This window comes from Heterodontus francisci, chromosome 36 (genome assembly GCF_036365525.1).
Source record: "Heterodontus francisci isolate sHetFra1 chromosome 36, sHetFra1.hap1, whole genome shotgun sequence".
In the NCBI taxonomy this organism is placed as follows: Eukaryota; Metazoa; Chordata; class Chondrichthyes; order Heterodontiformes; family Heterodontidae; genus Heterodontus; species Heterodontus francisci.
In genome coordinates this window covers 28650165-28675897 of record NC_090406.1, presented here as the reverse complement: position 1 = coordinate 28675897, position 25733 = coordinate 28650165, and the positions used below count along the sequence as shown (strand labels likewise).

At 42.7% G+C, this 25733-nt stretch overlaps 1 protein-coding gene across 1 annotated transcript in view; it reads left to right on the top strand.

Annotated features, from left to right (window-relative positions):
- The window catches only part of mllt1a (MLLT1 super elongation complex subunit a), an 89228-nt gene that overhangs the window by 49975 nt on the left and 13520 nt on the right, over nucleotides 1-25733 (top strand). Inside the window, exons 3-9 of the mRNA XM_068016414.1 lie at nucleotides 876-958; nucleotides 9440-9583; nucleotides 10631-10756; nucleotides 14099-14662; nucleotides 18362-18449; nucleotides 21185-21293; nucleotides 24171-24273. Coding sequence (XP_067872515.1) covers nucleotides 876-958; nucleotides 9440-9583; nucleotides 10631-10756; nucleotides 14099-14662; nucleotides 18362-18449; nucleotides 21185-21293; nucleotides 24171-24273 — 1217 coding nt within the window. The remainder of the gene's footprint in view (nucleotides 1-875; nucleotides 959-9439; nucleotides 9584-10630; nucleotides 10757-14098; nucleotides 14663-18361; nucleotides 18450-21184; nucleotides 21294-24170; nucleotides 24274-25733) is intronic.

Genomic DNA, 25733 nt, shown 5'->3' with positions numbered 1-25733 from the left:
TTTTGTTTTTTAAAAAGATGGCCATGACACAAGGATGCTGCATTGAGTTGGTATTTCACACCATTCCATAGATTTATGTTTGGAATTTCCCACAAAGTGAATTCTCATTTCAGCTGGGTTGCTGGGCAAATCCCAAGTACAAATTCGGCATTTTTCAAGAAGCAAGAAAAATAAGCCTGACATTCACATTGGACCTCGATGTGCACCTACAGATGGCTGGTTTAAGAGTCTCATTGGACAAAGAAAAGTGAACAAAATGAGATAGCTTAAAAGGAGAGCTGTAAGTGGTGTAGGGAGAAGAAGTAATTTAAGATGATTATCCATGGTTTCCTGGCACTTACTTGATTGGCTTGGAGAGTCAGGGAAGAATTTTCCAGAGTCTCTAATGAGGTAGACTACTTTTTCTGTGCTTGCCTCGAAGTTGCCATTATTGTGTTTGGTGAGGGTGGTGCATTAGGCTGATCATGGATGTTTTCTCCCTTCTCACCTTTGTTTTCATATACGTAAGTGTGATTGTAGACAAGTGTGAAAGGTAAAAAGAAGACTGGGAGATCATTTCCTTCAAGGGGGGGAAGGAACAAGATCAATGACTAATCTCTAAAGTCATTCCTAAACTCAAATATCTGGATTGTTGGCAGCAACATGCTGCAGGTAAGACATTGATTGTCAAAGTACTGTAGAGAGGATGTTGTCAACATGAATATTAGCACCGGTATTTGTTTTAGCAGCTGAAGCAAAAATAAGGCAGTTTCCTTTCTCATTTTTAATGAGGCCTTCAGTATTGCTGTGGGGCTGATGGGCCTTTCTGCACTCCTTGTTAAATAACTAAAACAGAGAAACATCCTGCTTAATGTTTTTTGTTTCTTCTAATGTAGTTTGCAAGGAACCGCCTTATAAAGTAGAGGAGTCTGGGTACGCTGGATTTATTATGCCAATTGATGTCTACTTCAAGAACAAGGTACCTCTGCTGCTTCTATTAAACTTACTTTTAATAGAGAACAATAAAAAGAGAAGAGAAAACAGCACGGTCATTCTTGACCTCAGTCTGTTCTTGCTCCTCGCTTGTTTCCATCAGCTCTCAATTTTGAGTCTGACTATGCCTCTTCTGATGAAGGGTCATATCCAGAATGTTTCTTTGTCTGACCTGCGTAAATATTTCCAGTAATACAGGTGGGAATAGACTGGGGGGGAGGGGGGGGGGTCATACTTTCCTGTCACCCTTCAGCTCAAGGCTGCTAGACCCTTCCCCCAAAGATATCAGAGCCTGAAAACTCCCCAGTACTGCCAGACGTACCTGCATACTGCTTAACCCCTGTCCTCAGATCCTCAAACACCTCTCACAGTGCAGAGAAAGCCCTAGATCACCCTACAAAGACCCTAGGACCCATCTACCATTCATTCCTGCTCCCAGGATTGCCTCTACTCCAGAGACTCGAGCACAAACTCTAGGCTGCCATTCCAGTGCAGTACTGAGGAAGTGCTGCACTGATGGAGGTACCGCCTTTCAGATGAGAAGTTAAACTGAGGCCCTGTCTTCTCTCTCAGCTTGTTGTAGAATCACAGAATTATTACAGTGCAAAAGGAGGCCATTCGACCCATCATGTCCGCACTGGCTCTCTGAAAGAGCAATTTCCTCAGTCCCATTCCCCTGCCTTCTCCCCATAACCTTGCTCATTCTTCCGTTTCATATAACTGTCTAATTCCCTCTCGAATGCTTCAATTGAACCTGCCTCCACCATGTTCTCAGGCAGCGCATTCCAGACTTTAACCACTCGCTGCATGAAAAAGTTTTTCCTCATGTCACTTTTGCTGCTGTTACCAAATACTTTAAATCTGTGCCCTCTCATTCTCGGTCCTTTCACGAGTGGGAACAGTTTCTCTCTATCTACTCTGTCCAGACCCCTCATGATTTTGAATAGCTCTATCAAATCACCTCTCAGCCTTTCCCTTCTCCAAGGAAAACAGTCCTAACTTCTCCAATCTATCTTCATAACTAAAATTCCTCATCCCTGGAACCATTCTCGTGAATCTTTTCTGTACTCTCTCCAATGCCCTCACGTCTTTCCCCAAGTGCAGCGCCCAGAATTGGACGCAATACTCCAGCTGAGGCCGAACTAGTGTCTTATACAAGTTCAACATAACTTCCTTGCTCTTGTACTCTATGCCTCTATTTATAAAGTCCAGGATACTGTATGCTTTATTAACTGCTCTCTCAACCTGTCCTGCCACCTTTAATGACTTATCACATATACACCCAGGTCCCTCTGCTCCTGCAGCCCCTTTAGAATTGTACCCTTTATTCTACATTGTCTCTCCGTGTTCTTCCTACCAAAATGACTCACCTCACATTTCTCTGCATTGAACTTTATCTGCCACCTGTCTGCCCATTCCACCAACTCGTTTATGTCCTTTTGAAATTCTACACTATCCTCCTCACAGTTCACAATGCTTCCAAGTTTCGTAGCATCTGCAAACTTTGAAATTGTGCCCTGTACACCAAGGTCTAGGAAAAGCAAGGGTCCCAACACTGATCCCTGGGGAACTCCACTACAAACCTTCCTCCAGCCGGAAAAACATCCATTAACCACTATTGTTTGTTTCCTATCACTCAGCCAATTTCGTAACCATGTTGCTACCGTCCCTTTTATTCCATGAGCTACAAGTTTGTACACAAGTCTGTTGTGTGGCACTGTATCAAATGCCTTTTGAAAGTCCATGTACACCACATCAACAGCATTGCCCTCATCAACCCTCTGTTACCTCCTCATAAAACTCCAGCAAGTTAGTTAAACATGATTATCCCTTAAGAAATCCTTGCTGGCTTTCCTTAATTAACTCGCATTTGGCCATGTGACTTTTGATTTTGCCCCGAATTATTTTTTCTAGAAGTTTTCCCACCATAGAAGTTAAATTGACTGGCCTGTAGTTGCTGGCCTTATCTTTACACCCTTTTTGGAGCAAGGGTGTAACTTTTGCAATTCTCCAGTCCTCTGGCACCACCCCGAGTCTAAAGAAGACTGAAAAATTATGGCCAGTGCCTCTGCGATTTCCACCCTCGCTTCCCTCAGTATCCTTGGATGCTTCTCATCTGGTCCTGGTGCTTTATCCACTTTTAGTTCAGACAGCCTATCTAATACTTCCTCTTTATCAATTTTAAACCCCTCTAGTGTCTGATTTACCTCCTTTTTGGTAAAGACTGATGCAAAGTATTCATTTAATACCTAAGCTATGCCCTCTGCTTCCTCGTGTGAATCCCCTTTCTGGTCTCTAATCTGCCCCATTCCTGCTTTTGCCACCCTTTTACTATTTGTATGCCTGTAGAAAACTTTGGGATTTCCTTTAATGCTAGCTGCCAGTCTCTTCTCATGCTTTCTCTTTGCTTCACTTATTTGCTTTTTAATTTCCCCTCTGGACCTTCTATATTCAGCCTGGTTCTTGATAGTATTTTCTACCTGGCATCTGTCATAAGCACACATTTTCTTCTTTACCTTAATCTCTACTTCTTTTGTCATCCAAGGAGCTCTAGATTTGTTTGCTCTACTTTTACCCTTCGAAGGAACATACCTTGACTGTGCCTGAACTATCTCTTTAAAGGTATCCCATTGTTCATCTACCGGTTTTCCTGCCAGCTTTTGACTCCAACTTATTCGCCCCAGCTCCATTCTTACCCCATTGAAGTTGGCCTTCCCCCAGTAAATTATTCTTACCCTGGATTGCTGTTTGTCTTTTTCCATAGTCAGCCTGAATCTTATTATACAGTGATCACTATCCCCTAAATGCTCTCCTACTGATACTTGATCCACTTGGCCTACCTCATTCCCAAGAACCAAGTCTAGCAGTGTACATTCACATACATGCACATTAACCCTGATTCTATGTCATTATTTCAAAGAAGAGCAGGGAATTCTCCCTGGTGTTCTGCCCGATATTTATCCTGCAACTAAATCACTAAAACACATTATCCGATCATTTATCACATTGCTGTTTGCGGAAGCTTGCTGTGTGTAAATTGGCCGCTGTGTATCCTACATTACAACAGTGACTACACTTTAAATGTATTTCATTGACCATAAAGCACTTTGAGGTGTCATGTGCGGCACCATATAAGTGCAAGTCTTCCTTTTGCAATGCTCCCAGACTTGGATATTTGCTCACAAGTCTGTTGTGTGGCACTGCATCAAATGCCTTTTGAAAGTCCATGTACACCACATCAACAGCATTGCTCTCATATAAGTGCAAGTCTTCCTATTGCAATGCTCCCAGACTTGGATGCTGCTTCCAGTGATTTGAGATCTTCACACCTGCAGGAGTATCTCCTGGAATTCTATCTGCCGTGATCTCACAGTCCAAGCACCTCCCCACCACAACCCTGATCGAAATACTACTACACCATGAGACCTGAGTATTTATGCTCAGCAGGTCAGGCAACAGCTATGGAGTGTGTAGGGCTAGGGTTGACACTGCAGGTCTGTGACTTATCAGCAGAACCAGTTCTACATTTTTCAGTAATGTGTGGGGGAAAGGACAATACAGCACCGCCTATTGGCCAGAGCCAGTTTACTTGGAGCTTTTCGACTGTAAATGTGGACATAGGAACTTATGATGGAAATGCTGACACAATAAAAAATAAAAGAAACAGTATGGTAACAGGAGGCAAGGCATTTTTGACAGGGAGAGTGCACAGACCTAAGATTTTTAATGCGATCTAGATATATAGATTAGTAGTGGAATCTCTGTGGCATTGCCCGTGATATTGATGATCTATTTTGTAAGTATCTTATTGTACTAAGTAGTGCAGAGATAGTAGGGACTACATTGGATAGCCCCGGAAAAAGGGCGCAGGGATCCTGATGCGGGATTAACCTGTGCAGGTTGATTGAAATGCAGGCAGCAAGCCAACTTTGTTCAGATATAGCTCTTGGGTCTAAAGGGATCAAAGGGTATGGGGCGAAAGCCGGAACAGACTACTGAGTTGGATGAACAGCCATGATCATAATGAATGGCAGAGCAGGCTCGAAGGGCCAAATGGCCTACTCCTGCTCCTATTTTCTATGTTTCTATGTGCTAGCTGCATTGTTCATTGCCTGCATGCAAAAGCAGGGGGCCCAAAATCGTAAATTTCTAGCACTTCTTAAAGCTAGCCTGTACCTCTTAAAAGGGGAGGTACATTGTGGCTAGAGCAGGGGCTGGCATGCAGGTACAGCAAACTATTAGGAAGGCAAATGGCATATTGGCCTTTATTGCAAGGGTATTGGATTACAGGAATAAAGAAGTCTTTCTGCAGTTGTACAGGGTTTGCTGAGACCATACCGAGAGTACTGTGTGCAGTTTTTGGTCTCCACATTGAAGAAAGGATATACTTGCATTGGAGCCAGTACAGTGAAGGTTCATTAGGCATCCATGAGGCGCGGTGGGCCATCAGCAGCAGCAGAATTGTATTCAACCACAATCTGTTCCCTCATGGCCAGGCATATCCCCCACTCTACCATTACCATTAAGCTGGGGGACTAACCCTGATTCAATGAAGAGTGCAGGAGGACATGCCAGGAGCAGCATCAGGCATGCCTAAAAATGAGGTCAGCCTGATGAAGCTACAACACGTGACTATTCGCAGGCCAGACAGCAAAAGCTGTGATAGACAGGGCTAAGTGATCCCACAACCAACGGATCATATCCAAGCTCTGCAGTCCTGCCACATCCAGTCGTGAATGGTGGTGGACAATTAAACAACTAACAGGAGGAGGAGGCTCCATAAATATCCCCATCCTCAACGATGGGGGAACCCAGCACATCAGTGCAAAAGACAAGGCTGAAGCATTTGCAACAATCTTCAGCCAGAAGTGTCGAGTGGATGATCCATCTCGGCCTCCTCCTGAGGTCCCCAGCATCACAGATGCCAGTCAATCAGCCAATCTGATTCACTCCATGTGATATCAAGAAACGACTAAAGTCACCAAAGGCTATGGGCCCTGACAACATTCCGGCAATAGCACTGAAGACTTGCGCTCCAGAACTAGCTGCGCCCCTAGCCAAGCTGATCCAGTATAGCTGCAACACTGGCATCTACCTGGCAATGTGGAAAATGTGCACAAAAAGTACACAAATCCAACCCGGCCAATTACTGCCCTTTCAGTCTACTGTCGCTCATCAGCAAAGTGATGGAAGGGGTCATTGACAGTGCTATCAAATGGCACTTGCTTAGCAATAACCTGCACGCTGATGCTCAGTTTAGGTTTTGCCAGGGCCACCCGGCTCCTATCCTCAATACAACCTTTGTCCAAACATGACAAAAGAACTGAATTCCAGAGGTGAAGTGAGAGTGACTCCCCTTGATATCAAGGCAGCTTTTGACCGAATATGGCAACCAGGAGCCCTAGCAAAACTGGAGTCAATGGGAATTAAGGGGAAAACTCTCCACTGGTTGGAGTCATATCTAGCACAAAGGAAGATGATTGTGGTCGTTGGAGGTCAATCATCTCAGTCCCAGGGCAACACTGCAGGAGTTCCTCAGGGTAGTGTCCTAGGGCCAACCATCCTCAACTGCTTCATCAATGACCTTCCCTCCATCACAAGGTCAAAGTAGGGATGCTCGCTGATGATTGCACAATATTCAGCAGCATTTGTGACTCCTCAGATAATGAAGTAGTGCCTGTCCAGATGCAGCAAGACCTGGACAACATTTAGGCTTGGGCTGATAAGTGGCAAGTAACATTCATGCCACACAAGTGCCAGACAATGACCATCTCAAACAAGAGAGAATCTAACCATCTCCTGTTAATGCATTACCATTGCAGAATCCATTATGAACATCCTGCGGGTGACCATTGAGCAGAAATGTAACTGGAGCAGCCGCATTAATACTGTGGCTACAAGAGCAGATCAGAGGCTTGGAATCCTGCGGCGAGTAACTCGCCTCCTGACTCCCCAAAGCCTGTCCATCATCTACAAGACACAAGTCAGGTGTGTGATGGAATACTTTCCACTTGCCTGGATGGGTGCAGCTCCAACAACTCTCAAGAAGCTCGAAACCATCCAGGACAAAGCAGCCCGCTTGATTGGCACCCCATCCACCACCTTCGACATTTACTCTCTCCACCACCAACACACAGTGGCAGCAGTGTGTACCATCCACAAGATGCACTGTAGCAACTCACAAGGCTCCTTCGCCAGCACCTTCTAAACCCATGACCTTTTTTTAAAAATTTGTTTCTGGGATGTGTGCGTCACTGACTAGGCCAGCATGTATTCCCTAATATCCCTTGAGAAGGTGGTGGTGAGCTGCCTTCTTGAACCACTGCAGTCCTTGGGGTGTAGGTACACCAACAGTGCTGTTAGGAAGGGAGTTCCAGGATTTTGACCAAGCGACACTGAAGGAGTGGCAATATAGTTCCAAGTCAGGATGGTGTGTGGCTTGGAGGGGAACTTGCTGGTGGTGATGTTCCCATGCATCTGCTGCCCTTGTCCTTCTAGGTGGTAGAGGTTTAGAAGGTGCTGGCTAAGGAGCTTTGGTGATTACTAGGATTTCTGAGGTGCAGCCCTGGAGGAATGGCAGTGGCTCCATGGGGCATGAACCTGCTGTCCTCTCAGGATGACAGCATTTGTCCTCTCACCACTGCTACTCCTGCCAGTGCCCTTACTGTTGCCAGCCAGACGCCCATGCTGAGATGATGCAGTTCAAAACCTGGCCTTCTAGGCCCAGAGCTGCTCATGTTGTGCTCCAAGGACATCTGCAGTTTCCTTGACTGAAAGTTAATATCTTCCACCAGCCTTGTTGCAGCCACTGAGGTAGCACTGTGCAGGAGCTCTAGGACAGGCCAAAGCACACAGAAGACAGGCACTAAGGGAATCCACAAGGGTGATTAGTTGCCATTTGTATGCAATATGGCATGATTTGATTTTGCATTTGGTTTGGAATGTTTATTTTGTGGTGGCTTTTATTTTTGTAGCCAAGAGGATGATGTATTGGTCAGTGACGTAGGGGAAGGTAAGGAATGTGGGACTGTTGGGGAATAGGGAATTGGGGTCGAGGTTCCTGGTATCTAACTCCAAGTAGTTCCTTCTGTACAGCCCGGGCGGAAAGGGCTGACTAGGTTGCCACCATCCTTCCTCTTTCTCTTCCTCCTCCTTTTCTTTGTCCTTTTCCTTTTCTTCCTCACCTTCCTCTTCCCCCTCCTTACACTCTGTTTTCCAGCAGCTTGTGCAGCTCTGTCTGGCCCCTGCTTATTCTCACAGTCATGCTGTATTCTATGAGGAAGGCCTCTTGGTGCAGCCATGTCTGGCAGCAACTGGTTTGTGCAGAAGCCTTGAAATCAGAAGAGGTGCCTCAACACTTGCTAGACCAGTTCCTTTTAGCAACTTCAATCAACTATGGAAAGCATCAAACACTTGTAGATTGTACCAACAGCAAGGAGAAATCAAGCAACAACTAAGCTGTAAGTAGCTGATGATCCCTTTAAATAGCGCTGGTGGGAGGTCCTTCCTGCTGCTTAACACGTGTTCAGCTGTGTGAAGTTAAGAGCAGGCGTCATCTGGAGAATTGAACTCCAAAATGACAGCACTGGCAGCGTTGCACGTTAGTTACATGTGTGCTAATGTCTTCACCAATATGCCATTCGGTGCAATTCGTGGCAAAAGTGTGCACGCATGTGCATTGGATGCCATTTTGGTTCCCAAACAGCACCTGTAGGACCCAAACAACGACGCTACCAAGACTAGTTTCCTGATCAGTCGCTGCAGAGAAGCTATGTCTGGTTATGAACATAAAAATCTAACTTCTGTTAAGAAAACACAGTGAGGTCTTTCAGGGTTCAGGCTGTAGGACACACAACCCTGTCTTTGTGTGATTAATGTGGTGAATTAAGAGGATACAGACATTCTGACTGGTGATTTCTGTTGCTGGGGAGTTTCTCTGTACATTGCAAACGGTTACCTGATTTCCAAATGTGACAACAGAAGTTTGTGTATTACACTTGAAGTGTGGCGGGCTGGAAAGGTGTAATGTAATGGGTAGAAAATGCACACAAGATGTAACATTATATTGTAATGATTATACTTTGCCGATGGATATTGGCTGCTTTCTCTAATACCAGTATAAATGTGACGAGAAGTTTAGTGTGCATGATCTGTTCAAGTCAAATTTATTATTTTTTTTAGATTTAATTACGTGTGCAATTTGTTAAAAGGGAGGGAAGCAAAGCTATTGGGAAAGTAGAAAAGTCTGATTGCAGAATGACTAATTTTAACTCGTGTCTAGAATGAAATGAACTTTCTAAATTTACCTTCTGGCAAAGTCAAGTACAGACCACTAATCCGAGCAGGTGCTCCAAGTGAATTTTTGATCTAAATGCACTCAAGAAAACCACATTTTGTGATCTAGCAGTTTGGAGTGAGTTTGAGGTAAAATAGAGAGATTCTAAATAGTTTTGATTTTTCCCATCAGGAAGAACCCAAGAAAGTCTGTTTCACGTACGATTTGTTTCTGAATCTGGAAGGGAACCCACCTGTGAATCATTTGCGTTGTGAGAAACTCACCTTTAACAACCCAACTAAGGAATTTCGGCGCAAGCTTTTGAAGGCAGGAGGGGTAAGCTCCAGTCACGGAGTAATGCAGGCTACTGTTCCTCATTTTTTATCTGACTCTGCTTTCGCATTCCTGATAATGTCCGACTGAATCTATGCTGAATCTCTTCCATTGTTTTCATATTTAGGGCATACCCAATTCTGTACCTAATGTTCCAGCTGTGGCATAAAGCTGTTGCATAATTGCAGCATTACATCCTTGCTTTTGTACTCTGTATCTCCAGGTACAAAACCAAAAATTTTGTTTGCCTATTATATGGGGCTTTCTGCTCGGCAGAAGCAAGTCTAGGTCTGCAAACGGAAGAGGCCCGTCAGGTATGTGCAAAGCTTCCTTTGTGCAGCCAAAAAAAGCAGGAATTTTCCAGGTCCCATGAGGAAAGTCCCAACCTCCCCTACCCTGGGCTTGATATTGTGATGGAGAGAAGTGGTTGGTAGATATCAGTTCAGCAGGTAAGTTTGCACAGTTTGCAGACATGACCACATTAATTTAAGGCATGGGGAAATTAATGTTGAGCTTTAGGAATAACATGGATGACATGGCAAGTGACGGAGCGTGTGACAGTGCCTCCTCAGAAGGACTCTCCCTTGAGGTATCTTCTTTGGGGCCGCTTTGGCTGTTGAGAAGGACCTAGCGGAAATATAGAAGGGGCAAGAGTTAGGATGGCATTGGGAAGCTGTACATTTGAAGCAAAATTGCATCACAATACAGCTTGATGTAGTCAAGCTGCCTGTGTGTTTTTCCAGTGCTCAATGACCGAGTGCAAATAATTGTCAGAGATGCTGTTCATTAAAGCTGCCTTGAAATGGTCGCTGCACACAGCAGGCACACAAATATCTATGGATTGCTGCTCAGAACTGAGTGGAGTTAAAATTAGGGCCATTGTATTTGTGAGGCAAAATATTAATGTTTAAAGCTGTGCTGGCTCAGTGCATAATAATAGTCCTTCTTGCCTCTCAATTTGTGTATGATTTACAGGTTCCTCACTATCTCTGCCCATTAAACTCATACTACATAACAAATTTTCAGACAGCCTTTCATTCATTTTTTTAGGTTATGGTAATGCCTGAAGGAACTGACACAACCTCGAGACCGAGTCCAGACTACCCCATGCTACCCACAATTCCTCTATCTGCATTCTCTGATCCAAAGAAAAGCAAACCATCTCATGGGTCAAAGGTTAGTCTTACATTTCATAACGTTCATACTGTCTACATTCAGAATATTTTCAAAAAGTTAAAATATTTTTAAATTTAAAATTCTTTTAAGCAGAAATATTGGGGGTGATTTTCCGCTTTGCTGCTTGGGTGATAAACTGGCGTAGTGGCTCGCCTGTCTGTTATAGAACCTGCCTGATTTTCATTTCCATTGAACTTGTTTATTCCTCAAACTGTGAAGGTGAAAATTGCACCCATTATATTTTCTCTGCTCAAGTAGATTTAGTTGTAAAGCATAGGACTCTGAACGTGGGAACTTGAGATCAAACCACAACCTCAACACTCATGAATACTCCAGTAGAATCTCACTATGTCAAAAACCTAAGGGATTGGCTAAAAGTGGTTGACATAACAACATGGTTAAGTTAATTTTACCCGACCTCCATTATAAATGCTGCTGCATTGTAGCTTTTAGTCTAGAAGGTATTCCAAATTACTGATCCTTCTTCTATAGCATGCCCGGAGCATTAGCAGTGGTATGCCATTGTGATCTTGGTACGGCAGCCCATCTATGTCAGTCAGAGGATGTGAAGTTATGTGAGGGTTTTTTTATTCATTCATGGAATGTGGGTGTCGCTTGCCAGGCCAGCATTTATTGCCCATCCATAATTGCCCTTGAGAAGGTGGTGGTGAGCTGCCTTCTTGAACCACTGCAGTCTATGTGGGGTAGGTACACCCACAGTGCTGTTCGGAAGGGAGTTCCAGGATTTTGGCCCAGCATCAGTGAAGGAACAGCGATATATTTCCAAGTCAGGATGGTGTGTGACTTGGAGGGGAACTTGCAGGTGGTGGTGTTCCCATGCATTTGCTGTCCTGTCCTGCAGGTTCTGTCCTGCACTGCTAAAGTCCTGCGCAATTCTTACTAGCTTGTGCACAGCCTTCCTATTAACTTATAGTTTTCCACAGACACTTTGTTACAGTTAAGTCAAGGTTGTTTAGCTGACCTTTAGTGAACATCTTGCTTAATTTACCTGGTGAGAAAGGGAGAGGGACAGATGACTGGGATATAAGTGAACTAATGTCATAATGTGCTCTTGTTGTCGTGATGATGATTTATTCCAGAAGTCAGAGATTTAGACCTATAGGTTCTTAATCATGAAGCCCTAGGACTTTTTGTTCATCCACACCCTTCTGCATCTTTCAATTGATTGTATACTCGCAGTCCTTTTATTTCCTCCAAAATATCTTCTGAAATCTGTATATACCACATCTATTGCGTTCCTGGTATCAATCCAGAAGTGGTATGCAAGATAGTAAATGGTGCAGAAAAAGTTCAGTACACTGCTTCAAGTTAAAGCGTTATATTAGGACAAGGGACATAGTTCAAAATGACAAAAGGAGAATTTAAAACTGATGTTAGGAAGTATGATCAACAATTGGGATGGATTCCCAGGTAGGATAATGGAGACAGAAATCTTGGGATTCTTTTTTTAAAAAAAAGTTGGATATGATGGTGTTTACTATTAACCCCCTTCCCCAACCCCCATCTTCCCCTCCCTGTGGAATAGTTGAACTAGGATGGTTTGAAAAACCTCACTGTATTGTGTTGTTGTAAATATTAATCCCTAAAGTATTTCCTTATCAAGACTTAACCATATTTGCAGAATGGTATGATCTCTCTGTATGTTGTATGGTGATAGTGCTTTTAACCAAAACAGTCTTGGAGGTGCATTTTAGGAGCTGGGAGGTCTGAAAGGCGAGTGTAATTGGGAATATTAAACCACACCAGCCACATGGGCCTCATGGAGATAGTGTGATGTAATGCTAAGCCCCCATCTGCCAAGAAAGAGGCACATTAATTTTGTCATGAACATTGATTTTAAACTGTTACTGGAGTGAAGAAAGGACTTGTTAACCTGATCAGCTGTGGCTGGAAAAGACATTTGCATGTTAACAGACGGTGATTGGAAGGACAAAGGACCATTCCCTGACACTTTCAACCCACAATGGACCTTAATCACCAGGTATTGTGTGTAAGAGGAACATTCCAGAGACTGCTAAGGTGATACAATCCAAGCCGTGGTCAGACCAGTTAGTCACATGACTAACCTGCTTGGCAACTTAGGTTTTCTGAATTGTACAAACAGTTTGAACTCAGAGAGTGTCTGTTTGCTCCTGGACTGAGAAGATCTCTCCTGTCTGCTACCATCTCTTTCTGAATCCACTGAAGACACATGAACCCCAAGAGAGAAAAGTCTCCTCCAGCGAACAAAGTTTAAGAAGAATACTGGACCCAAACGAAAAGTAAGATCTACCTACAATCAAGAACTCTACAGTGAGCTCGAAGAACCGTAACAAAATCTCTTCAGATATTGCCTTAAACTTTATTTTTCTTCTGCTCTTTTTCTGTCTCTATTTGCATGTGTGCATCACGTATGCATTGCTTGTGTGGGCGCGTCATGCATCCGTAGTGTTAACCAAATTAGAGTTTAAGTTTAATAAAATTTCAATCTTTCTTCCTTAAACCTAAGAAAACCTGGTTGTGCTAGTTTCTTTGCCTTATAATTGGATAGCGGTGAACAAGGATTCACCAAGGGAGGAGCTAAACACACAGTGTGTTTAAAAATAAACCCTGTTACAGTATGACCAGGCGAAGGCTGAGAGGGAACCCTAGACACCTTTCTCACCGGGTCATAACAGTGATATAACTTTACCATAAGCACAGGAAATGCATTCAAGTGTAAAACTATTTATAAATGCAGGTTTGTGCTTTTTTAAAAAAAATTCTCCCATATCCTCAGGATGTCTGAAATACTTCCCAGCCAATGGATTACTTTTGGAATGTAGAGAAACGAAGAAGCCAATGACCAGTTAATTTGTTTTGGCCGTGTTACTTGAGCAACTGTTGATCAGAACTCCCTTGATCTTCTTTGAATACCACAATGGGACCTTTTTTACATTTCCAGCGGTCTGCATAGATTGCGTGGGGGTTTGTGAACTGAGGTTTTTTTTGTTTTGGTCAATTAAGAAGTGTGACATCACATTTCAGAGAAGAATTACATATTGTCAAGTAATTTTTAATATAGATATTGATCATAAGTGGACCCTTACAAAGGAGCTTGTCAGTGATAAAAGTGATCTTAGTGTCGCCTACATTACAGCAAATTATTGCAAATCTCCAATTTTCATATATTTTTTGTATTTCTTTTCAAGATTTGTCAGTGATTACTGTTCAGCTTTTGCAAGATAGTGCTGTTTATTGTTTGCTATGAAATGAGTAAGCTGTACTTATTTTCAAACAACTTTCTGAAGTTATGAATTGTGACTGGTTGCTTTATTAATTGCTTTTGTCTTTTCAAATCAGGACACAAATCGAGAAAGCAGCAAGTCCTCAAAACCTCACAAAGTCACAAAAGAGCACAGGGAACGGTCCACAAAAGACTCTGAGAACAAGACAACTGTAAAAGAACCTGAAAAGGAACACAGTAAATCATCCAAGGAGTCATCACGAAAATCAGCAGAAAGCAAGACTTCAAAGGAAGAAAAGGCTACTCCAAAGGCAACTTCTAAAGAACCAAAACCTGCCTTCAAAGAGTCTAAACTAGATAGTATGTCACCCAAGGGAGGAGGAACCCTACATCAAGAGTCAAAGCCCAGTATTAAGAGGCCCTCCAATGTAGATTCACTAAAGGTCAATACCAAAAAACAAAAGAAAAGCACTTCTGAGACATCAAAAAGTTTCCCAAGTGTCTCACCAAGAATTTCTTCTTCTTCATACTCTGAAAAAAAGCAGTTGAAGGAAAAAGAAAAGGAAAAAGTGAATGTTAAAATAGAGAAGGTTAAATCTGAAAGTAGTGTAAAGGAGGTGAAGAAGGCTGTGGATTCAGATGACTGTAATTCAGAAGATGAAGTCGTGTCCAAATCTGAGGTGAAGAACTTTATTCTAAAATCTAAATGTAGTTTTCAAAGGAAAGTAGCTCTTTGGCGTCGCATTATGCCGTGGAATACCATATATACTCGTGTAAAAGTCAAATTTTTGAGACCAACTTTTGAAGCTAAAATTTAGTGGGGGGGGTTGACTTTTACATGAATCATATTTTTGAATATTTAGTAACAAAATAATAGCCACCATGGAGACAGGATATGGAGTCGAATGGATGCGTGGGAAACTGTGTATCCATTCTGGCGACGTTCACTGACCCATTCTGCAACTTGACCATCTAATTGCGGCACTTGCTAGACTTTTCCCTGTTGGCAGTTTTATTCTTTGGCATCTTCAGCTGTGTGGAAAGCTTTCTCCAATCTCTGGCATTCTTCTCTAATACTTTGAATTCTGGTGCTGCTGCACAATTATTCGCCTTCTCCGCACATGCAACGACTTTTAGTTTAAATTGCACTGTGTATTTGTTGTTCCCCCTTGGGACCATCTTGAAGAAATGTGGGGGTCCTAGCTGAATGTTTTGGTTTTTATACTAGTGCGTGATTAGAATGTTCTGTCTGCACTCTGAAAGTTAAGGTCGATATAGGAAAATAAGATGTAGGAAAAATTCAAGATTTTTTGGCCTTAAAGTCATGGGTCGACTTTTACGAGATTGACTTTTACATGAGTATATATGGTAGTAGGAAAAGGGGTTGTTTAAAATGTAAGAGCAACCAGCAGTGCAAAATAGCATGAAGGTTGCTGTTTCTTTTGCTCATAATGGTACATGTTCAGGGTCCTTTTAAATTTATGAAATGGAAAAAAAAACATTTAATTAAAAAAAAATCAATATTAAGTATTGAAATGTTCTTGATATGAGAAATGAGCTGAAATTGTCTGCTTGCTTCTAAGTGAAGAGACATCTTGTGGTGGAAGTTCTCAATATGACACTGCAGTCTGTATTCTTTGCTCCTGGTCAGTCTCTGCACCAGCATAAGCTGGGCAGCCTTCAGTGAAAAAATGAGCAGGAGTTCCTTCCTGTTTGTACTCTGTCCAATTTAGCATCTGCTCTATTTCTGCCTTCATTTCCAGCAGCCTTGGATATGTTCACCTGTTTTTTGGATAAGGGCATGCAAATTGTGTAGTAATGGGATGTGCTGATGTCATATATCCTGTGTTCTGTCATTTCCACCTTCATGTCCTTACTGCTGTAAAAGGGTCAACCAGGATTGCTAGGCACGACAGAAATGGCGGAAGACAATTTAAAGAAGCCAGCAGCTAGATTGGTAGGATTTGCAGAAACCTCTACAGACTAGAATTTGATAAATTAGTTTTGCTTTTCACTGCCACCAACTACCATCATCTCTGCTTTTGTGCCATTTGCCATGAGGCTGCTGTTTTTCTTTTTACCCATTGTGCCGCCCCCACCACCCCCCCCCCCAATCCAGTTTCGTACAGGGAACAGTGAATTCCCATTGAGAATTCTTCTGTATCTTTATTTCTTGGAAGAAGAGTAGGAGCAATGGAGGTGTGACAGGTTGGTCAAGCATACAGCACCCACAGGTCAGTATCCCCACATCAGAATACATAAGTAGAAGTGTTCTTACCCTCAGTTGTTCAGGAGCAGTGTTTGCAGAGTCTTCACTTTCCAGAAGAAACTGTCAATGAGTTGCGATGCGTGCTGTAACCTGACCTCTGACCAAACCCACTACAGGCACTGTACTGTCAGTGACTGTAAAATGTGCTGCCTTTTATTCTAGGATATCATTTCAAGGTGCCACTGGGGATATCACTAACAGTAGCCAATTAGCCTTCCACCACACTTGCAGACATCAGAGTGGGCTGGTGGGAGGGCATCCATTCATTTTATCCTGAGACACGTCATCATCAGTGTATATTTTTGTGATGCCACTAGTGCTGGGAACTGGCGCTGCATGGCCACTGATCTGCAGGAAAGCAGGCGTTAAGGTAGTAATGAGATCAGTGAAGCTTTCCTCCTGTTTATCTGTAACTGGTAACCAAACCTGTCAAAGCTGCAAGAGACACTTCTCACTGATCTGACATCTCAGCAGTCTGGGTATCATTGGCTGAGGGGTGTGGTATAAAACGGGCTGCCAACTCGCTATCACCTGTTTTTTGCCTGCAATTAAAAGTACCACCACTTAATTTTAAGATACAACAGTTAACCTAACTCATCCGCAAATTAATTCCATAAAGACGCAAAATAAAATTCAAAAATGTATTTGTTTGGACACCTAATTCACAGATCATACTGATCATTCGGTAAATGATCTATCCTGCTTGTATTTTTCAACTTATTTATTTTTAACTTATAAAAATGAACGTAAATCGACACAGCCAAATTGCAGATAGATTCCAGACTTTCTCCATGTTGAAGTTATGTTACTTGGTTCCTGAAATGTAGATCTGCAGGTAGCTCTACCATTGATTTTTCTGGCTCAACGTAATGCTGAATGGTAATAGTCTGATGTGTCACAACAGTACACCTTGCAGTCCTATTTGCAGGGTAAGTGTTTGCAAGGGCAGCACAGTGGCGCAGTGGTTAGCACCGCAGCCTCACAGCTCCAGCGACCTGGGTTCAAATCTGGGTACTGCCTGTGTGGAGTTTGCAAGTTCTCCCTGTGTCTGCGTGGGTTTCCTCCGGGTGCTCCGGTTTCCTCCCACAGCCAAAAGACTTGCAGGTTGATAGGTTAATTGGCCATTATAAATTTCCCCTAGAATAGGTAGGTGGTAGGGGAATATAGGGACAGGTGAGGATGTGGTAGGAATATGGGATTAGTGTAGGATTAGTATAAATGGGTGGTTAATGGTTGGCACAGACTCGGTGGGCTGAAGGGCCTGTTTCAGTGCTAAATCTCTATTAAAAAAAAAAGATGCTGGTGCATCAGATTGTCATTTAGGACCACATTAGCCTTAATTGATGAATGGTACACCTTAAAAGTTGATGGAATTTGATAACTACTAGTGGCTCTTCACTGATTTGATTTAAATAAATCAGTCTGTTTACCTTTAGACATGCACCTTGCAGTGTTCCTTTTACAGCTGTCCAAGCTACAGTTCCCTTAAATGTGAGTTTGGATTGGTGATTCAGTAACAGTTAATTACTGATAGAGGTGCAGTTTCTAAACCTAACGCAGATTATGGATGTAAGAATGCAGACTGTACGTTATCCAAATTGATGTTTGTGGAAGTAAATGGTTTGGCTTCTTTACTCATACGTGATCACATAAAAGCTAGCATGAATTACTGATGTTCAATCGACAGGCTTCTACCCAAATTGAACATCTCTAGACAAATAATCCCCTACACCCTACAAGGAGCGCTGTGGCTGCCCCTGCCAGGACTTCCTTTCATCCTTCCCTCCCTCCCAAAACTTCCTTCCGAAACCTGCTCCTTGCTACTTACCCTCTTGCCGTAAGCTTTTTTGTGATGCTGGCAGGCTGCTAAACTTAACACTCACCAACCAGCTGGCACTTTACACTCGTTACATGTGGGAAGTTGACCCATGGCTTGCGGATGAGGCCTCAGAATTAATCTGAGTCTGTAAGTAAGTTTTTCACGCACCCCACAGCCCATCCGCACCTCACAGGGAGTTAAAATCAACTCCGCTTAATTGAAATTGAATCAATTGATTACCTGTCAGTATTTTTTCTGACTGGTATGTGTTCCTCTCTTTTCCATGTTTAGTCTGTACGGACCAGTCAGTCCAACTCAAGCTCAAGTTCCGATTCAAGCTCAGATTCCGATTTTGCACCATCTCAAAACCACAGACAAGGTATGAAATCTTCTCTACATTGCTGCACATGCTGCTATTTACAGGTACTTCTATCCAGAGCTCTGGACCTCTCCTCAACTGAGGATGAATGCAATGAGGCATATAGGATAAATACTGCCCCCAATTGATTTGATTCAGCTATTCCCTCACTGCTTTGAAGGTTGGCCCTTTTAATATTGAATACCTGTTTCTTGCTTCTGCATGTTATGATGATCACTTTCATTCACAGCATGCTATCGTTGTGTTTCTAGAATTTTGTGGAACGGTGTTGTTTCAGTAACAATGACCTGAGAAGGACTTCATCCAACTGAGGACAAGGTCCATCAGTTTGGCTGCACACTGGGACCTGACCAGAACAGCCTAGAAGCTGACGGGACCCAGTGTGGCCCAGCACCAACATTGCCTCCTTTGCATTCTCTACTTTTCCTCCCTCACCATTACCACGCCTATAAAATCACCCGCCCATCCCCATCTTCAGGTACCTTTCAACCATGCTGTATGAACACCAACAGGACCATTGCTTCTTCATCTACTCATCTCACACAAAGAAACGTAGAAAATTTACGGCACAGAAGGAGATCATTCAGCCCATCGTGTCTGTGCCAGCTGAAAAAGACCTATTCAGTCTAATTTCCCTTTCCAGCTCTTGGTCAGTAACCCTGTAGGTTATGGCACCTCAAGTGCATATCCAAGTATTTTTCAAATGCAAAGATTTCTTCCTCTACTACCCTTTCAGGTAGTCAGTTTTAGACTCCCAGCACCCTCAGTTTGAAACATTTCACCTCAACTTCCCTCTAATCCTTCTGGCATTTACTTTAAATCTGTGTGCCCTGGTTAATAATCTTTCTGTGCAGGGAAATAGGTCCATCCTATCCACTGTACTGAGGCCCCTCATAATTTTATACACCTCAACTAAATCTTTACTCAGCCTCCTCTGTTCCAAAGAAAACAACCCCAGCCTACCCAATCTTTCCTCAGAGCTAAATTTCTCCATTCCTGGCAACATCCTCATAAATCTCTGTGATAACATCCTTCCTGTAATGTGGCGACCAGAACTGCACACAGTACTCTAGTTGTTGCCTAGCTAGTGTTTTATACCGTTATAGCCTAACCTCCCTGCTCTTAGAAATGTAGAAAATTTACAGCATAGAAGGAGGCCATTCGGCCCATCATGTCTGTACCTTATATTCTATGCCTCAATTAATAAAGAAAAATATCCTGTTTGCTGCCTTATCCAGCTGTCCTGCTACTTTCAGGGATCTGTGGGCATGCACTCAAAGGTCCCTCTGTACCTCTACACTTCTCAGTATCATAACATTTGTTGTGTACTCCCCTGCCTTGTTTTTGATCCCCAACTGCATTACCTCACACTTCTCCAGATTAAATTCCATTTGCCACTTTTGTGTGCATCTGACCAGTCCATTGTTACCTTCCTGCAGTCTACAGCTTTCTTCCTCAATATCCGCCACATGACCAATTTTATATCACCTGCAAACTTCTTAATCATGTCCCCTACATTTAAGCCTAAATCGTTGATATACACCAGAGAAAGCAAGGGACCTAGTACTGAGGTCTGCGGAACCCCACTGGAAACAACCTTCCACTCAAAAATGCTCGTCGACCATTACCTTCCTGCCATTGAGCCAATTTTGGATCGAGCTTGCCACTTTCCCTTGGATCCTCTGGGCTCTTACTTTTTTTTGACCAGTCTGCCGTGTCTTTCCCTGCCTGCCTCCAATACCTCCTTTTATGCTTTGAGAAAAAAGTATTCCCTCTAATGCCAGTCCAAGGGGAGGAAAATCAGACCTCACAGAATTGTCTGTAATCCTGGGAGTGGATTTGAAGGTGTGGGTGAAGATGGGGAGTACACAATGTGAGGTCTCAGCCACAGTAACTGCACATCTATAGAAATGCTACCCTGCATGTCACTGGAGAATGAGCAAGCATTGCACAGCTGAACCTTGTGTCTCTCCACATTCTGTAGGTTTTCTTCTTCCTGTAGTGTTGTGAAATAGTTTAGATTTTTCCCCAGCATCTGCTCTTAATTTTAAATGGCAACTATGAGAAGAATGCAGTTAAAAGGATGTAGGCCTTCTCTTGCTTGTACACTTCTATTTAAAGATCTTCAGAAAAGCTTTGTAATTTAGAAAAGAATATAAAAAATATTGTAGATTATGTGATTTGACCGCAGACCTTTTTTAAAAATCGCCTATTAACATGCCTTCAGATTTAAACTGCGGGCAGCAGAGAAAGCTGTGTATGTGTACGCATGTCTGATCAAGGACAGATTTTGACAGTGGGTTTCTTGTGACTGACTTTTTAAAAAGTACCAGTATGTATCCGTAGGACACTGACCCTATAAGTGATTTATTTTGTGTTTCCATTTCAAACTGAAAATCTTAATTCAACCTCTCCCCTTGCCTTTTAAGAAAAAAACAGGAGAACTGAGAAATAATGGGCTGAATGTTCTCCTGTGTTGCAAATGTCTGTGCTATTAAAATCCAGACGATTGATTTGCCTTTATAACATAATGATGGACATCACTGTAATTTTGGGAGATTTCATGACAGCAATTTGCAATTTTATAGTGCCTTTAACATAATAAAACGTTCCAAGGTGCTTCACAGGAGCATTACTGGACAGAATTTGACACTGAACCACATAGAAAGATACAGGTGGCAGTTGACCATTGATATGCTTGCTCATCCCTGTTCAACTTCTCTTGTTGTCGCTAGGGCCCTTGCGGTCCATGGTGGAGGAGATCCAGTCCGAAGGCTCTGATGACGACAGCAGCTCCGAGGAGGAAAGGCCTGTAAAAAACATCGCAGTTAGCAGAGATCACAGGTCGGTGAGCTTAACAGATGGGAATGTGACAAAGAAAGTTCAGTTGTGTTTCAACCATTGTTTGGAAGCTGTGCACTCTGGACCCAAGGTAGAAATTTTGATCACCTTTGTATACCTAGACCAAGTCTAAACACCAATAACCCTCTTAAAGAAGGCTTCCATAGCTGTTAACTATGTAACTTACAGGCCCCAAATTAGGTTTACTGCTGCACTAGTCACAGCCAAGTAGCAGTACGTATTTACTTCAGAAAAATGGTAGTGTACTTTAAGTCTTGCACAGTGTTCTTGCTAAGCCTGCATCAATATATTTTTCTTTATAAATTATCTTTTTAAAAATAATTTGCCAACCTTCATATTTGAGCACAGAGAGTGTAACAGGTATTTTACAATGGTAGGGAGGAGGGAATCAAAACCAAACCCAATTCCGTCCTCACCCATACCAACACATCGTATGGATAATGTTGTCCTGGTGTGGCAGCAGTTTGTATGTTGCATACACATGTAGTGCTTCCTGCTGACTGTAATATAACCTCCAAACTGACCACCTCTTTGATACTCGGGTTAGTGCAATTGTGTCCTTGAAATGGACTTGAAAATTTTGGCATAGCATGTTCTGTTGTCCCAAAACAAGATTACTGTTTGATTAAAAGAAGGGACTAATGGTCAGTTTTTTTCACTGGTGCACCAGTCTGCCTAACATTACTGAGTATTGCAATACAAACTTAGCACTTGTAATTCATTTTAATTTTGGTTAAATAGGTAGGAAAATCTACTAACTAAAATACACTCCCCCCATTCCCCCCCCAGCTATTTTTATTTAGAGTAGTTATATATCTCCTATTCAATATTGTTTATTCAATGGCTTTGCAGAAACTCATCTCTGTTCTCAGCTACTCCAAGACTGTTATTTTAGGAACATAGAAACACGAGTAGGCCATTTAGCACCTCAAGCCTGCCCCGTCATTCAGTTAGATTGTGACTCATCTGTACCTCAATTCCATTTACCCGCCATACCTCCATATTTCATGATACCCTTGACAAACAAAAATCTGTCGATTTCAGTCTTGAAAGCTCCAATTGTGCCAGCATCCACTGCCTTTTGAAAGAGAAGGTTCCAGATTTCTACTATCATTTGTGCAAAGTAGTGCTTCTTGATTTCCCTCTTGAATGACCTAACTCTAATTGTCCCCTTGTTCTTGATTTCCCCCAGCAGAGGAATTAGTGTCTACAATTGAATCTTTAAAAAATGTTAACCATTTTCAGGTTTTTAAACACAGAACTCAGCATGTTAGTTCTGATGAAGGGTCACTGACCTGAAACATTAACTCTGTTTCTCTCTCCACAGATGCTGCCAGACCTGCTGAGTATTTCCAGCATTTCTTGTTTTTAGCTCAGCATGACTGTGTTGGTTTATTTTACACACTGCCTTGTTTCAGTATCTGTCTGATTCACTGCAGCGCATCTCTATCCAGTAAGGAACCAGCTAGTATGGTTATCTGCTTAAACTAATAGATGCTGGGTATTTTTGAATTCCAGCTGTAATTTTGAATATAGTTTTATGTCCGATTCAAAAATTAATCATTGCTGCTGACACTAAATCCTAGAAATTACTGTTCACAATATCAGCAGCTGAACATTAAAACTGTAATTTTTAACGCTGGCACAGTTAGGTGACCATGGCACAGGCACTCTTGCACCTGTAGTACAGGAGCGAGCCACACTGAATTTGGTGATTATAAACCCTACCCCCTATTTTGAATAATCTACAAGCACTGGAAAAGTTTTTCCCAGAGAGCTTGGCCTGTAGCACAACTGGGGCTGTGGAGAACAAAGTCCACTGCTAGTGCAGCACTTAAAGGGCAATAGCTCACCAAAAAAAGAGAAAGTTTTGATGTTGGCAGGATAGTGGAGTAATTGTTCACAGTGGCATAGTGGAGGTGTATGAGAAAAAGTGCTTCTTTCTCTGTTTATAGGGCTGGAGGTCCAGCTGCGGCAGGTGCACCAAAATGGAGCAGTGCTATTTGGGATTCGAGGTTCCCCTCTAGTAAAAGTAAACAGCCTTAAATTATCACCGGATTATTAGATATCCATGCTGAGGTCAGGAGGCTGGTGGCAATATACTTCTTACCATTACATTCGCGAGGAGCTCCTGGTTTCCACTATCCACCTAGTGAGGGATCAGATCTGTGCTCGTCAGTTATCTAAAGACCAACTAATAACTGTCCTCCTCGGGGAATGCGAAGAATAATATCTTTGGAGGTTAAGGTGCTAATAAGCTGGCATGTCTGGTGATATATTCAGAATCAAGTCAACCCTCAGTGGTAGACTGCAGGCAGTATGCTAAGGCGTTGCTAATGGTTGCAAAGGAGACCTGGCTTACAGACTGAACCTGGATGGGTAGACCTATCATTAGGGGTTGTGATTCTTCTGCACAGTTCTACACAACTTCTGAAGCTAATGAGCTAATAGAGTGATCCTAGCTGCATCAGCAGTGGGGAGCTTGTTAGAGCAATCTGATAGTGTGCTGCATGGCTTGAGCTGGTTAACTTCAGTAGGGCTACTGCATATATTTGGGGGATTGCCTAAGCTTTTGCTTGGTAAACATACATGTAAGCTGTTTGAATTTAGGTAAGTATAATCTGGCATTATAAGGAGAGAGCTCCTTATCTCTACCTTCTACATAGTGATAGGTTTCCATGGGTAAGGCATCCTGTTGACAAAAGAAAATGAATACTTGGAATAGAGCAGGGCAGTCTGGACGATAATCTAGGATGTCAGGGTCTTGTCTCAGCACTATACAGATAACCACTATGCAGAATATCTGGGTTCTTTTGCTCAAGACTGATCAATGTGCATTGTGTTCCTTTTTGTTTTCAGATTGAGTTTAAGTGATGACAGTGGAAGTGAAAGCAGCGAGAACTCCAATGTCAACACCCTGGACCAGCCTCCAATTCAAAAACACATAGCCGCCAGCAACAAGGTACTTCTCAAGATGTCCACTTTCTGTGCTGCAGTATAGATATTTATGAGCATAGCATGTTTAGAAGTGCGTACATAGACTGGTGATTTGCCAAAATATTCAAGAGCCAAGCTTCAGAAGTGCATAAAATCTGAAAATGTTGGAAATATTTAGGTAGGTTCTGATGAAAGGTAACAGACCTGAAACATTAACTCTGTTTCTCTCTCCACAGATGCTGCCAGACCTGCTGTGTATTTCCAACATTTTCTGTTTTTATTTCAGATTTCCAGCATCCGCAGTATTTTACCTTTATTTCAGAAGTGCATAATCAGGGGTCAGCAACGTGTCCGTACAGGGACACCAGTGTGTGTGCTAAAAAAATTTTGAGGACCGAGACTGGTATTTTCAGGGATAAGGAATTTCCCATTGGTTTCATCATTCCGACCATCGCAACTGTCAGTTTCATGGCTCGCAGGTGCTGAGAGCAGAACAGCGGTTTGCGAACTTCGGACAGATTTGTTGTTTTCTGGCAGGTTCCGATTTTTTTTAAAAAGCCCACTGGAAAATCACAAATTTAAAAAAAATTATTTGTTCATGAGATGTGGGTGTCACTGGCTAGGCCAGCATTTATTGCCCATCCCTAATTGCCCTTGAACTGAATGGCTTTCTAGGCCATTTCAGAGGGCATTTAAGAGTCAACCACGTTGCTGTGGGTCTGGAGTCACCTGTAGGCCAGACCAGGTAAGGATGGCAGATTTTCTTCCTTAACAGACATTAGTGAACCAGATGGATTTTTACAACAATTGACAATGGCTTCATGAAATAAAAACAAGAAATGCTGGAAATACTCATCAGGTCTGGCAGCATCTGTGGAGAGGGAAGCAGAGTTAACGTTTCAGATCAGTGACCCTTCATCAGAACAATGGTTTCATGCTTTTTTGTAAATTCCAGATTTTTTAATTGAATTCAGATTGCACTATCTGCCATGGTGTGATTCGTACCCAAGTTCCCAGAGCACTAGCCTGAGCCTCTGGATTGCTAGTCCAGTGACAGATCTGTCCGAAGTTCAGAAATCGCTGGTCCTGCTCTCAGCAACGGCTGGGGGGTTGGGGGAGCAGAGAGAGAGAGGAGGGGGGCAGAGAGAGGGAAGCAGTGATTGGGGGGTGGGGGGGTTTGGGGGCAGAGAGAGCAGGGACGACACAGAAAGCGGGGAATGACACGGGAGGGGGAAGCACAGAGAAGGGGGACACAGAGAGGGAGAGGGAGAGAGAGGACGGTGTGATGGGGCTGAGTGATATTGGTAAAAACAGGATGTGGCTGACCCATATACAATAGTTAGGAAATACAATGTAATGAATAACTTTAATAAACCTTAATCTACGATGAACTATGATTCATGCTGCATTTGCAGTTTTAAAAACTGTCAGGGCAGACACTAAAAATGTATTCTGTTTCAATGACCATGTTAGATTAGAAAAAGG